The sequence below is a fragment of the Corvus brachyrhynchos genome, unplaced genomic scaffold (assembly GCF_000691975.1).
Source record: "Corvus brachyrhynchos isolate BGI_N302 unplaced genomic scaffold, ASM69197v1 scaffold864, whole genome shotgun sequence".
NCBI lineage: Eukaryota > Metazoa > Chordata > Aves > Passeriformes > Corvidae > Corvus > Corvus brachyrhynchos.
Window position 1 is genome coordinate 211,359 of NW_008237871.1, and position 13,917 is coordinate 225,275.

The following is a 13,917-nucleotide window of genomic DNA, read 5'->3' on the forward strand; positions in this document are numbered from 1 at the left end:
GTTTTCCCTCCGAAAGCCCCGTCCTAGGGGCCGTAGGTGCTCGGTGTTGCTCTGTGCAGGGCCGCACCCGCTGCCGAGAGCGGCGCCTCTGTCGCGATACATGGGTCTGGCTCTGGGTATGTCGCGAGGCGTCAGCTGCTGGTATATGACATTACTTACATTTTGAGAATTATTCATATATTAAGACTCGCTTGTTGCGCCTTAAATCTCCTCTGTTGTAAATAATAACTGTTGTATTTGATATTTTCACGTTTTGCTGCTAACCTGGGTTAGCCAGACGTGTCTGTCTCACGCGGCACTGCAGACCAGGAGAACGCTCGGGCAGCGTTACCCAGCTGGTTATAGCAGTTCTCTTTGGTGTGTTTGTTTGTTGTTTTGGTTTTTTGTTTGTTTATTTGTTGGCTTTTTTGCGTGTTTGGTTTTCTTTCTTTTGGACTTTGTGAGGTAAGAGGATAAAATCTTTGTTGAAAGATTTTTCTTGGCGTCTATATTAAACCTTTATGGAATGGATAAAAAAGTAATTACTTTAATCACCTAAGCGTTTTTACTGTTTGCATTTGCAAGGTACGTGGACTCCTTAGTGTTCCTGAAACAGCCCTTCTGCTGGGCTCTTACCCTGGAAGCACTGACTATAACACAGATGTGCATTGCAGAATCCCAGTTAATGAAACGAGGCCAAGCAAGGGCACGTTGGACTGGAAGGGAAATGCCTGGTTTTGCGAGAGCAAGTGATCATATGAATTCATGTTTTGGGACCACCTTATCGTAATGTTAAAAAGCAGGTGCCTAACGCTGTATAGGTTACAGGAAGTGAAAAGATGAACTCGAGAAATGTTTCCAAGGAGTTAAACTGTAACATGTTTGGGGGACAGAAAAGAGTAAAAAGGTAGTGAGAGATAAATACGTATTTAATGATTAACAGCAGGACAGTCATGCGTTTGTTAAGAATACCTAAATTGACTGTCAAGAAGTCACTGCACGTTCTTCTAGGCACTGTCAGCAATTTTCAGCTAAGGTTACTTGGTTGTTGTACTTGAAACCCAGGCAATTGTAGTATGTTAAGTATCAGTTTGTTGTTAAACTTATGAGTCGGCATATTAATATAAACTCTGAGTAGTAGTTTTAGATTTAGATAGAATTTTTGATGTTAATATTCATTTTCTAAAATTTTTTAAGTGTCAGAAAATGACACTGTCACCTTAGTGATAAGAAAAATACATGGACAAGTATTTTTGATTTAAACTGCAGAAGGTTCAGGGACTAAATCAGAACTTGTTTTGTAAACAAACTAGATTTGGATTATTTCAATTTCAGTAATCTCAGCTAAAATAAGATTCATTAGGAAAGACATATGAAAAAGGGTCTTTCCAGTGGAATTTGCATCCAAAAATGCTGTTTTTTGTATTTCATCGTTACGGTAAAAAGGAACAAACTTTGGGTTTTGTTAATAAGCTAGCCAGACTTCTATATCCTCACCAGAACTTTTTCTCGTTGTTCATGAAAAAAATTAAATATTTGAGCCATCCTAACATCATGCTGTGAACATGTATTCCAGGACTGTTTTGTATAGGTGACATTAGCTTCTAATTAATATTCCCTCTCTGCCTTTCTCAGGTTGAATTAATGTTCACCTGCTGTTTCCAGCAGATTTTTTTTGTGTACTTTAACTTACGGTGAAAACTCTTCTAGTCTGCCTTGTAGTGTTTTTCCTGTATTTTTAGGATTGGACCAGTGTACTTTGGCAAATGCTGTCATTGTCATTTGCTGAGTTCAAAAGTGTGATCTTTGACAGTAGCCACTCAGCTTGTGCTCTCCTGGTGTGCAGTTGCTCCCAGTAGATTTATAGATTAGGTTTTTAAAGTATTAGAGGAAAATGTCTTTCTTACTGGCTGTTAGAGAGATCTATACCCAGTATTTACACCGAGCACATGGACATCCCTAGTCCCCTGCACTTACTTCTGTCGTGGACCTCCTGTGCTCTCTGCTATCATGACACATTCAGGTCCCAGTCTGCCTTTTAGAGCTTCACCCTCTCATGTATTTCCACTTCCATGTGTTCACGCTCCACCAGATTTCTGTATTTATTTAGGAAGCCTACTTGCAAATGAGTTCCTTGCTCCTTAACCATTTATCTGCTGCCACTCTTGATTCTTGGATGCAGTAAATGTCAGTCATTTTCAGAACAACCTGTTGGGATGTAACATAGGGATCGTAGTTTAAAGGAAATAAACAGCTAATCTAGATGGCTTTTATGAAACAAAGATACTGTTTTCCTGTAATTATGTAGAGAGCAAAGAAGTAAGAAAAAGACAAGATCTCTGAATCCCTGCAGTTAGGTGTCAGCTGATTTTTGTACCCTTTCCCTTGTTTTGTTTGCTGCCCATCATCCCTCTAGGGTTGATTTGGAGACCTGATATAAAGGACAAGGATGTGGCAAACCTTGACTGGCATCCCTCGATTGCGTTTACTTAACCCCAGAAGTCATGTTCTACCCCAGTGTACTCACAGTCTTCCTCCCAAACTCTAAGGTGACATGAAAATGGGATTAGTTTGACCTGTTGTGTTAGTTGTTGTTTTTTTTAGTTTGTGATTTTCTTATGGTTTGTTGGGTTTTTTTCCCTAGAGAGTTTTGTCTCAGAGTTTAAGTAGTTTGAGTGACTGTTCAATTTTGGGCTCATTCTACACTCAGAACAAGTTCCATTTGCAGTTGAATTCATACTTTAGGATTCAGAGTACACTCAAAAGCAACACAATGTATGATTATCAAATGTAAATTTAGCCACTGGAAGTTGTTTCATGTTTGCTTCTTTGTATATGTGCAGATGTACAGAGTCCAGCAGCACTTGTTACAGACTCAGTTATGTTAAATGATATTCCAGGGACAAGAACAAATGTTTGAGAAGGCTTTTCAGAATAAAATTTATTATTTTTACTGTTGTGTTTTGCTATATTTTTGATATTTTAAATTGGTTATATCCTAATAGGTCACTGGGCCTCATCAGCCCATGTAAAACTACTTAGGGGAGGGTCCCCAGTACGGATTAAGGAATGACCCTCTTCTAGAAGAGGAGATTCAGTGCCTGTTGCATTATGTAATTTTAATCTTTCTTCTATCTCAGCCATCTTGTTTCCATTTCATTTCTGATATTTCTCTGTCATCCTTCTTCATAACATTTTATTTATTCATTGTAGTTACTAAAAACTGAGGGGGTTTTTTCAGTAAGTTTTTGTGGAGATACAGGTTTTATCTTTTTGACAGGTCTCCAGATTCATTGTGTTAATATATGGAACTTAATTTGGAAAAAGGAACTTTTTTTCCACATTGGTATTAGGGACACAGAATTTATTTATTTGCCTCTTGTACACATCCTTTCATTGTTTTATATGTCAAGATATGAGCCAGATGTTTCTTGTGACCATTCCATAAAGGGATGCTCTATTTTTTACAGTGTGTTGGACTCCTTAGTTTTAAGGAGGTTTTCTCAATTTTTATAATAATATATATAGGTCCAAGTTGATAAGTTTTCACTTAAACTACTGAGCAAGACAGGCTGAAGATTCTGGTTGTAAGGATGTGTGTAAAATCCAAGTGTCTTTGGCTTATAGTTTATGGGTTGGCAGCATTTCCATCTGCCTTGATCTAACATGGATTTTAATTTTGTACAATGAACTGAGTGTAAATGGAGTCATGGTGTGAAATGCTGAGAGTCAGCACTGCTGAAAGCAGTGTATGTTGAAGTGCAGCATCTGTGAATACAAATCTGCCCTTCTGGGACACTGTGCAAAATGATGTAACTGAGTGAAAAAGCTCTGCAGAAATAGATTTTACCTACTGTAACTGAGTCTTTGCTGCAATACTTTACAAGGCTTGAGTGTGATGCTTTCCTGACTGTGCAGTGGAATTGTATTGTATGAAAAAAGCTGTTGGCAATAACAGCTGAAGATCCTGAGGCTTTAGTTTGCTGCCCTGCACCTGTGCTGCAGCTCTGCTACAAAGAGGCAACACTAAGAAAAGCCTTTAATGCTTGGGGGGTAAGTTTGCAAAGAAATAACCTTCTGAAAAATTCAGGTTGCCCTTTGAAAATGCTTCACTGTTTGTACACATGCAGAACATTCAGATAATCACCTGTTTGTTTCTCACGGCTTTATCTAAGTATTCCTGTTCCTGCAGCATCAACATGATAGCAGAGTTTAATGAAAAGCACAGTGGAATATTTTAAACATTTTTGTTTTAGTGAATTAATTTCTGTAGCTACTGAAACTCTCTTAGTTCTTGGATTAAAAATCTTGTAGTGGTAAAAGTGTTTCTGGAAATGTTAATGCTTTGTGCTGAGTCTCAAAGCTTTAGGTACTGTGGAATTCACATATCAAGGAATTATGCTGTAGAGGTTGTTGCTACTGAAATAAAATAAATGCTGTTCTTTGGTAAATATGATTATGTTAATGAGAGGTGAAAGCATGGAAAAAAAATTAAAGCATATTAAGGTAAAATTTTTAATACTTCTGCATTACTACCTTACTACTAGATTAGAAATGTTTGGAAGTACTAGGAATGTTTGATAGTCATTATCAACACTGCTGTGATAGCAGCAATATACTGCTCAGAAGACAATTCAAGTTCTAAGCCGCCTTTGCTTGCCGTTATTATCATTAATATTCCAAACGAATGAACACTGAACTTAAAACTCTGCATTGTCAGTCTGTTCAAACTGTGAATTCATTATTAAATTCTGCTTCAGACTACACTGTCAGTTATAAGCTGTGTTGAATTTGGAAGAGCATATATAACTAGGTGAGCTCATTCTCCTTACAGCAAATGGCATTTATGAGAAAATGCAGGGGGGTTGTTTTGGCTGTGGATGTTTATCAGTAACAGTAAAATACAGGTCACACATCAGCCAGGTCATACTATGGGACTGTAAAGTAGCTTAGTTTCTAAAAAAAGATCCCCCTTGGCTACGTTAAACTAAAACCATCAACAACAGGATTCAAGAGCTTCTTAGATAAATCACTACCAGTTTGGAATGGGACCAGAATGCGGTGTTAAAATGCCAAGAAGTTTTTTGGGTTTGTTTGTTTTTTTCCCTTTCTCACTGCTAGGATTCCAACAGGAAAATTTTCTTGACCTTGTCTGGGTAGTTCTTGAGGATGGCAAGCAAAGGACCCACGACTTCTGCATCAACAAAGAACTCCAGTACTGGAGGGACCAGTGGCAGCAGTAGCAGTAATGGTTCTGGGGACAACACTAATCAGGACAACACTTTTGAATGTAACATCTGTTTGGATACTGCCAAGGATGCAGTTATCAGCTTGTGTGGGCACCTCTTCTGGTAAGTGCTCCAGCCCCACACATCAGCCAGAACACCATCTATCGGATCCCATAAAAACCAGTGATGCTTATAATTCTAGAGGAGGGACCATGGGTTTGGTTTAGGAGAAGCTTGGATTTGCTCCTCAGCTGTTTTTCTTTGCTTGTGTTCCAGGGAGCAGGTTTCCTGTGTCTTAAACTCTCTGTACTTCTGGATTATTGTGTAAAAGCAAACAAACAAGCAGCCCCACACAGACAGTTCAGTGCTCATTGATACTGTTTGTTTACGTGTGTTATTTTATTTGTCCTGTCTGGCCTAGCATAGATATCTTCTTTAGACCTAAATTCCTTTCTAACCTCTACATACCTAAACCTGGATATGAATCTAGGTTCTGAAGGCCAAACTGTAGTTTCTTCTACAAGCTTGCTCTTTTTTTCCTTTGAAACCATAAAAAAAGAAAAAAATAGGCAATAAGCTTTTATATGTGGGCTATTTCTCTTTTCCCATGATATTGCACTTGTGCTAGGAACTTTTCAGTTCTTTAATTTGACTTGGAAATAATGTACAGCACAGACATAATACATGTGCATCATTTCTGATATGAGTAACCTGGTTTGAATATAACCTTTCTTGAATATTAAGAAGTTAAAGATTGACATGGCCAAATGTCGGGGGGGTTGGGGTTTATTTTACACAGTGGGCTAAATCTTTAATAAAATGAGGCCTGAAAGTGCTTTTCTCCTGTGTAAACATACATAACATCTGAAAATCCAGATTTTTATTTGAGGAGATGGAAAATTACTGGCTGAGGGCTTGTTAAGATAAAATAAGATTAAATTATTGCACAAAAGGATTTGGAAGAATGGAACCTTGAAAATACCAGGTGTCTTGTCTGAATGGTGTTGTTGAGACCATTTTGAAAGCAGATGGCTTATTAGCAGTTTTATCTTGTAGCTTGCTTGTCTTTGACCTTTTTTTTAATTTGCCATAGTAATTTAATCTGTATAATGGGAATTTCTCTGCCCTGAGCGACTGAGTCTGATCACAATAGCTGACCCTGCTCTGAGCATAAGGTTGGACTAGAGGCTACCTGAGGTACCCTCCAGCCCGAGTTATTCCATGATTCTGTGAATGTGGCTGATGTTCCAGCTCAATCTTTTAAGATCCTAAAGTCTCATTACTGACGTCTTGCTTACTTGCATCTTGGCTCAGGGATATCTTTTCATGGTATCAGAAGAGAAAATTTGTACAATAAACCCTAAGATTAATGCAGCCTCTGTCTGGGCCTTTGGTATGGATGAGGACCCAGGAATGGGAGATGCACAGAACCATATTAGCAATTTAAATTGTGTAACCTGAAAAAAAACCAGTGGAGATCAGTCTTGGGCTGTGCTTTCAAAAATAATGGGAGGCTGTAGAACTGGCCCAGCTGGATTCCAGGAGTCCGTTGTCACCAAGCTGCACTATCCCTGTACACTGCACATTTGTCATATCAAGTTCAGTAACTAATGCTATTTTCCTCTTTTTTTTCTGCTCTGTGAACAAATTGTCCTGGGAATGCTCACAGTTGGCCTTGTTTACATCAGGTAAGACAGGTTTCCTTTTACTTTGTCTTTCATCAGCTGCTATTGCTCAATAAAGCCCTTGGTTCTCTGGAGTATCCCCTTCTTTTCAAGTGTGCTTTTCTCTCCAGGGCAAGCACAACCTGTTCATGCAGCTTCATGTGCAACACCTTGCAGTCTGCTCTTTGAGCAACAAGAAAACTTAAATTCTCTTCCACTTGCCTCCCACTTTTGAGTTTCTTAAACCCTGAGTAATTCCACTGGTACAATTACTGTTGGAGCTTGCAGGGTTTAGTTTGCAGTTTTAAGTGCTGAGTGTACTTCTCTTTGCATATGTACTGTTTTACATTGTGGTACCATTATAGAAAAGGTGGATGATAGGAGAGTATCTGCACTAACCCTTGGCCTATGCAGGACTACTGGTACTCTTTATTTCTTATTTTACTCCAGTGCAGATCTGAATACGTACACATTAGCAGGTTGATCCTGCCAGAACAACAGCCAGAATGCCAACTCCACTTTGGGGAGCACTTGGCACTTACTAAAATATTTCGTTCCAGACCTTTGTGAGAAATTGCTGAAGTCTTTCTGCCTGGCTGCAAGTGAGGTTTGCATAGTTGTTTTCGTGGTATTTTACTAGTTTTCTTATAATTTCTTTTCTTTTAGTGGCTAGAGACCAGGCCAAACAGACAAGTGTGTCCTGTATGCAAAGCAGGAATCAGTCGAGATAAAGTTATTCCTCTCTATGGAAGAGGTAGCACTGGGCAACAGGACCCCAGGTAAGAAACCTAAATGCAACTATTTTTATTTGAAAATTAAAGATGAAACTTTAGGGTCTTAAGATTAAACTGTTAAAGTGTTGAATTCACAGTTTTAAATATTTTGTCAAAAGACATAGATCTGATATTTCTACCAAATATTTCTGGCTTTTCCAGGGCCTGCATTTGCACACATTTCTTGTTCAACTGGCAGTTCATTTCAATTTAAATCAAGTGTTAATTATCAGTTACAAGTGGCAGGTTGCAATGATTGTTATCTGACTGGAGAAGCTTATATTAAATGTTCATGTCCTCAGTTTTTAGCCTTTGCAATGGGCTTTTGTTATTCAAAAGTGCAGCATTAATTCAGTGATGTGCAGCTGAAGGTCCAAAGCTGCATGGTTGGCTCTCTCACACACTGCTCCAGCTCTGCTGGATGGCCCCAGGAGACTGTTTTATGGTTGTTCTGCATTATTAGCCAGGCTACTGCAGATACTGTTGTCACATGTCCTTGCACTTGAGCTAATTTCACAACTTCCTGCAGAGAGAAAACTCCACCACGACCCCAAGGACAGAGACCTGAACCAGAGAACAGAGGGGTAAGTGTTCGAACAAGCTCAAGCGGTTTAGTTGTTTTTATTGATAGTGGTTTTTATTCATCCTCGACAACATAATGCGTGTGAGAGATCCTGCATGAGGATACTGCAGCTTATACATCCTGCTCTTCCTCAGTCGGTTGTTCGTGAATCATTGATAGCTGTGGTGTGGCAGAAAGCTCCATTCCTATGGTACTCTTTAGCATCCCAAAGAACAGGCCAGCTTGGCTCATGCTTCATGAACACAAACCAGTGTGGTATCACTGGAAATGCTCTTCATACTTGAGTATTTAAACATGGAGAACATACTTGACATGTTCTCCATGTTTAAATACAAGGAACACTTTGCTTTGAAAATTCTTTGTGGAAGGGTATTTCTGTCAAAATATACGTGTCATTGAAATACGTAATCCATGTATGAATTTAGGTTTTTTTACACTGACATCTGCTTCTCTCATTTCTATGGGATGTTACTGTACCGTGGCATTAAAAGCAAGAGAAAGTTGATGTCTATTGGATACATGTTAACTTGAAGAGGGATCTGTGGTTTTGTTGAGGAGATTACATAGGGTGAATGTAAACAGCAGCTGGCACAGATGGAGCAGACATGGGAGTAGGTGGTAGGACCCCAGTGTTCTTCAGCACGATGGCAGTGAGCATGACCTGATGAAACAATGGCACATTTCTGTGTAACTCAGTTTGGGGTCCTTGGAGAGGATTGTCTCCCTCATGCTTCAAGCAAACAACTGTGCTGGGTGTGATTAAGGTGCATTTCTGTATTGAATGTATTGGGAGCTCAGCTGTTCTCTTTCACTAGGGCACTGCTGCCTTATTAAAGCAGCTCCTGTACCTTGTTTGAACTTTTCAGCTGGTGCTGCTGTAAATCAGAGGGATGGGGTATGAAGGCAGGACAGTAGTGATGCTGCTCCCCTCTTCTCTACAGAACCTGGTACCTGCCACACAGAGAGCTTTGCTGTCCCTCAGAGTTAGTGGCAAAATGCTTGAGAATAATCAAAAGACCAACTCCTCAAATCAAGGCTCAACCCAGAAATGTTTGACTTTTATTATATGTGTAAAATCATCTTTGTCCTCCCAATTGTTGGTGGCGATAAACCAGAGGGTCTTTCATAGCTGGTATCACTGTTTTAATTCTGAGAGGACAGATCACTGCATTACAGAACTGTGGGCTCTCCACAGCTCTTAGACATGGCACAAGCCCTTAGATTCACACACACACGGTCAGTTCTCAAACAGCACACTGCTTCTGCAGAGCAGGATTCATCTCGATTCAGAAGACTTATCTTTTGACTTGATGTGGTATTTTAGTCTGGATCCCATGGGGTCAGTGTTATTGCATTGTAACTTCCTCTTTTCCTCCTTTCCTTATGTCTTGCATTCCTGCCCCAGGTGATTTTGCCACCTTAATCTGAGTCCCCCTGGTAAATTTTTTTGGGTGCTTTTTCTTCAAATGCTCTATGCATCCCACTGGCAATTTATCATTTCACTGAGTGTTTAAATGATGCACATGTATCACAAAAATCAATTTAGATTATTTTAAAGTACATTTTTAGTTACATGGCTAACAGCCGTTAGCACGCAATACATTGTTAAGACATTCTGAATAGAATTCTTTCTGTTGATTTTGATATATTGGCAGATATCTACTACTTTAGGTTGAGAAAGGTTACAGAAACACTTTTGTTAATTTGTGTCCCTCAAACAAGAACTGCAGTTGCTAGTTTTCATCTTCTCAAACCTTTGTGTTGCTTGGCAAATTTACATTTTAAACCCAGGAGAACTAAGGGAATATTTACAAAAGTGTGTCAAGATAGAAAGTTGCCAGACAGCAGGGCCCTCCTTTAGCCATAGGAAAACCAGTGAGAGGAAGTGTCTGCACTTCCACAAAATACTCTGAAATAGGGTTTAAGTGATTGGTACCTTTTTTGTCTTCTGTTCTTTGTTCTCTGCAGGGATTCCAGGGCTTTGGGTTTGGCGATGGTGGCTTCCAGATGTCATTTGGAATTGGGGCATTTCCCTTTGGTATATTTGCAACAGCCTTCAACATAAATGATGGGCGACCTCCTCCAGGTACCACAGAGCCTTCTCCTGTCCTGTCATAAACACACATTTTACAAACTCTTAAATAACCTGCTAAATGACAGGTTAGCATTGTTGTCAATAGAAACACAAAATAGAGCAAACACTCAGTAGAGAACATGGTCTGTGGCTGACACGTTTTGTACACAGGCTTATAAAGGAAGCAAGTTTGTCACTTCCATATAGTTTCCTGAAGGCGCTCCTGGGAGACCTGTGACTCTGGAGAGAAACAGTGGCACTGGAGACTACTCTCCTTTAATTCAGATGTCTCCTCTGGTACACCAGCAGACTCCTTCTGAAAAACGAGACAAATTGGACTAGACTTTCTAATAATAATGATAAAAAGGAATCACTAGGGGTGTATGAAGGAGACCCAGATTTTAAAAACAGCAGGAAGGGACCATTTCCTGAAAGATGAGACAGAAAAATTTCAACTGGTGCTCTGTACCGCAAAATAATGAATGCAAAGGTTGTTAATTTTTCTGAAATTTGTCTCTGAGACCATCATCCGTATTCCACAAGAAGTAACATTCCAGTGAAATTACTTCACATTTTTGATTAACGAAAAGCAGTTGGGTTACTCCAAGTGGTGACCTTGCTCTCTAACAATTAAGCAATCCCTAGAGAACGTCCTCCCCATCTTCACTGTAGACAAACTGAATCTGTTTTGAACAAGAGCACCGACTGCCCAGGGTTTTCTGAACTTACTCTGTGAAAGGTTATGCCTGACCATATGGCACAGGAATTATGAGGAGCAAATTCATTCTTCACATGTCACACCAGTGTTGCCATGGTCCTGTGCTGTCCTTGGGTCAAATTATCTTCCCTATTAACAATAGTTCAGTGTCCCCTGAAAATCTGTTGGGGGTGGGACTGAGCTAAGGAGTCCTGCTTCAGAGACCTGACACTTACCTTCCTTGTCATCTTCCCATGCAGCTAGCCAGGCTGAGGGTAGGAAATAGCAACTTTCTCACCAAGGAGATTCTTTGCATATTTTTCAATGTATGAATATACTATATTCAAAATATACACAATCCCAGAGAAGAGGAAGGAACTGAACTGTTGTTCGTTTTTTTTACTTCCTGTTTTCCAGCTGTTCCAGGGACTCCTCAATATGTGGATGAGCAGTTCCTTTCCCGCCTTTTCCTGTTTGTGGCACTGGTGATAATGTTCTGGCTGTTGATTGCATAAGTCTTTTCCATTATTCTATATATTCATGACCAACAAGGCCACTGAAACAGTTACAAACTGCATCCCCATCCCATTTTAAACATCTTGGTGTCTGGTTCCATAGCTAACTATGGGCTTCTGGAATTGGTGGTACCACAGCACAATGAGGAATCTCACATTTTGCACCAGAGTTGGAAATTAAAACATTGGTTAAAAAGTGTATTTCAGCTTGGATACCTTGTACAATAGGTTCCTTCCACAAGCCACGGGCCTAGTGTTGAGCTGCACTCTGAAAGGGAGTGCTGCTTTGAAATCCTGTGCCAGTCAGTGACACCAGGTCTGTGGGACAGGCAGTTATCCCAAGGGAGACTGGGCAGGTAAGGAAACTTCTCCAGTATGACCAGTATCTCCTGCTTTGCAACCACGATGGATCTGCCAGAGCTGCAGATGTTATTTAATGTCTTCATCAACATCCGACCTTCCCCAGGAAATCATCTGCATCACTGTTGAGACTCTCTGGGGCACAGCACGTGATGCAAATGGAACCAGGTCTGGAGACTGGTTTCTTTTCCTGCTGTTATTTCCCGGTGTGATGGAAAACCCTTCCTGATGGTTCTTATGGCTGTTAGAAGAAGGGATACAAATTCATGCTGCAATTTTTTAAAGCCCGAGCATGCTGGAGCCAGACACTGGAAGATTCTCTGGCTGTGGAGCCAGGTGGGGCTGCTGGACCCAGCCCAGTTCCTCACTGACAAGCAGTGTTATCTTCCTGGGCTCTGTGCAGCACCTGTGGCTGCACTCATGGATAATCCCCTCACAACCTCATCGCTGTAGCGACATTTATTCTTCCCAAGGCTTTGAGACTTTCTACACAAGGTCGTGTACTCCAAATAAAATCCTATTACAGATCTGAGATCAGCTCATTTGGGGAGAGGAACAAAAGGCATCTTTACATGAGTTTTGAGGTTAAACTTGTCATACTGTAAAATTACACAGGAGAAAAGAGATCCTGCCTTTGCCAGCACATGCCCAGTAGGGAACATTTGGAAGACCTTCTCTCTGCAGGTGCACAAAGATCTTCTCCTGTGCCACAGCAGAACAGCTACAGCGCAAGAGTCTCTGCAGTATCTACCAAAGATTTTAATTTAAAGTGCTGGAGGAGACCACAACCATTAATGCACTGAGGGGATATTTCAGAAGGTGAGCACTCTGTAGGCACTTTGGAATCCTGTTGGGTATTCAGCTTTAAAGAGTACTCCTGATGTATTTGTGTAGATTCCTTTGAAACAGATACGAGAGATTCCCTAGTGAGATGAACAGTTCGTATTTCTCCAACTAGGCAATTCCATTTTTTTTTCTCTTACTGTTTTTATTTTGAATCAGGTTGCTCCTAATGATTTCCTGCAAGATGAATGTTGTTACTTCCCTGGCAGTAGACAGAAAACTGACAAACAAATCAATTAATAGAAACTTTGTTTCAATAGCTTGGATTTTTTTAGTGTATGGAAGAGTTTCTTGAGCAGGACACCTTTAATTACTTGCTGTAGAAGTTTATTTATGTAATTATAAACTGTTCACTTTTAGTGTCAAGACAGAGGATGACTGAAGTTTAACTTGCCTACCTCCAAAATTCCATCTGGCAAGTAGAATGTTGCAAAGCTTCTGCAGTATTTTGTCATGTCAGATTTATACCTGACTCGATGATAATCAGACAGGATATATTATTGCTCAACTATTTATAGTTGAGGTGGTGCTTCAACTTTTGTTGTGCAACACTTCTGAGAAGCTGAACTTTGGCATACAGTTCTTCTCAAGTTCATAACTTGGCAGCTGGGGCCCTTCCCAGGAGAAAGGCTGTTTTTGTTTGGTTGTCCTACAATGTCGCAGCTTTGGGTTCGTCTCCTGCGCAGTCAGCACCACCTGCTGATGGGAAGGGAAGGTTCATGTGATAGTAAGAGATTGATTCCTTCTTTTTGTATGGAGAAACTCGATGCTGAGAAGTTATGCGGGGAGGAGAAAGGTATCCCTTTGAAGCCTTTATCCCATGAAGAGGATAGAGAAATGACTGCAATAGATTCAAGAGGTACTGAAACGTATTTAAGTAATACATTTTAAAACACAGAATTTTAATGGATCCGGGGGGTTCCATCTATGAGTGAGAGATAGTGGATTTAGAGAAGGCTGCAGAAACATGACTGAGAGCTCTTATTTTCCGGCAATTCAAGGATGAAATAGTCTGAAAGTGTTAACGCTTGGTTCCCCCTTTCCCTGGTGTGCTTTTGTATGTACCCCTTCCCCGCAACCCGACCGCACACGGCCCGGACGGCTCGGCTAGTGCGTTATCGTTCCTCCTCACTAATTTTCACTGTTGTGAAAGTGATTTAGAATTAAAAAATGGTTTTACATTTACCGAAGTGCGCCGCCG

At 40.3% G+C, this 13,917-nt stretch overlaps 1 protein-coding gene across 2 annotated transcripts; it reads left to right on the forward strand.

Moving 5' to 3' along the window:
• The first annotated feature begins 6 nt into the window (after positions 1 to 6).
• On the forward strand, positions 7 to 13,902 carry RNF185 (ring finger protein 185). Of its 2 annotated transcripts, none has more exons than XM_008632068.2 (7): positions 7 to 141; positions 5,101 to 5,330; positions 6,877 to 6,895; positions 7,538 to 7,650; positions 8,174 to 8,228; positions 10,196 to 10,313; positions 11,416 to 13,902. In XM_008632068.2, exons 2-7 carry the CDS (start codon positions 5,149 to 5,151, stop codon positions 11,511 to 11,513), a joined length of 585 nt encoding a protein of 194 aa, XP_008630290.1. In that variant the 5' UTR covers positions 7 to 141; positions 5,101 to 5,148; the 3' UTR covers positions 11,514 to 13,902. The 2 variants fall into 2 exon arrangements, with proteins under 2 accessions (XP_008630290.1, XP_017587690.1); XM_017732201.1 differs by having other exon boundaries at positions 7 to 116.
• The last annotated feature ends 15 nt before the right edge of the window (positions 13,903 to 13,917 follow it).

Coding starts and splice junctions, on each gene's coding strand:
- RNF185 (XM_008632068.2), top strand. CDS start 5,149: ATGGCAAGCAAAGGACCCACGACTTCTGCATCAACAAAGAACTCCAGT. Junction 7,651..8,173: donor ACTGGGCAACAGGACCCCAG/GTAAGAAACCTA, acceptor AACTTCCTGCAG/AGAGAAAACTCCACCACGAC. Junction 10,314..11,415: donor TGATGGGCGACCTCCTCCAG/GTACCACAGAGC, acceptor CCTGTTTTCCAG/CTGTTCCAGGGACTCCTCAA.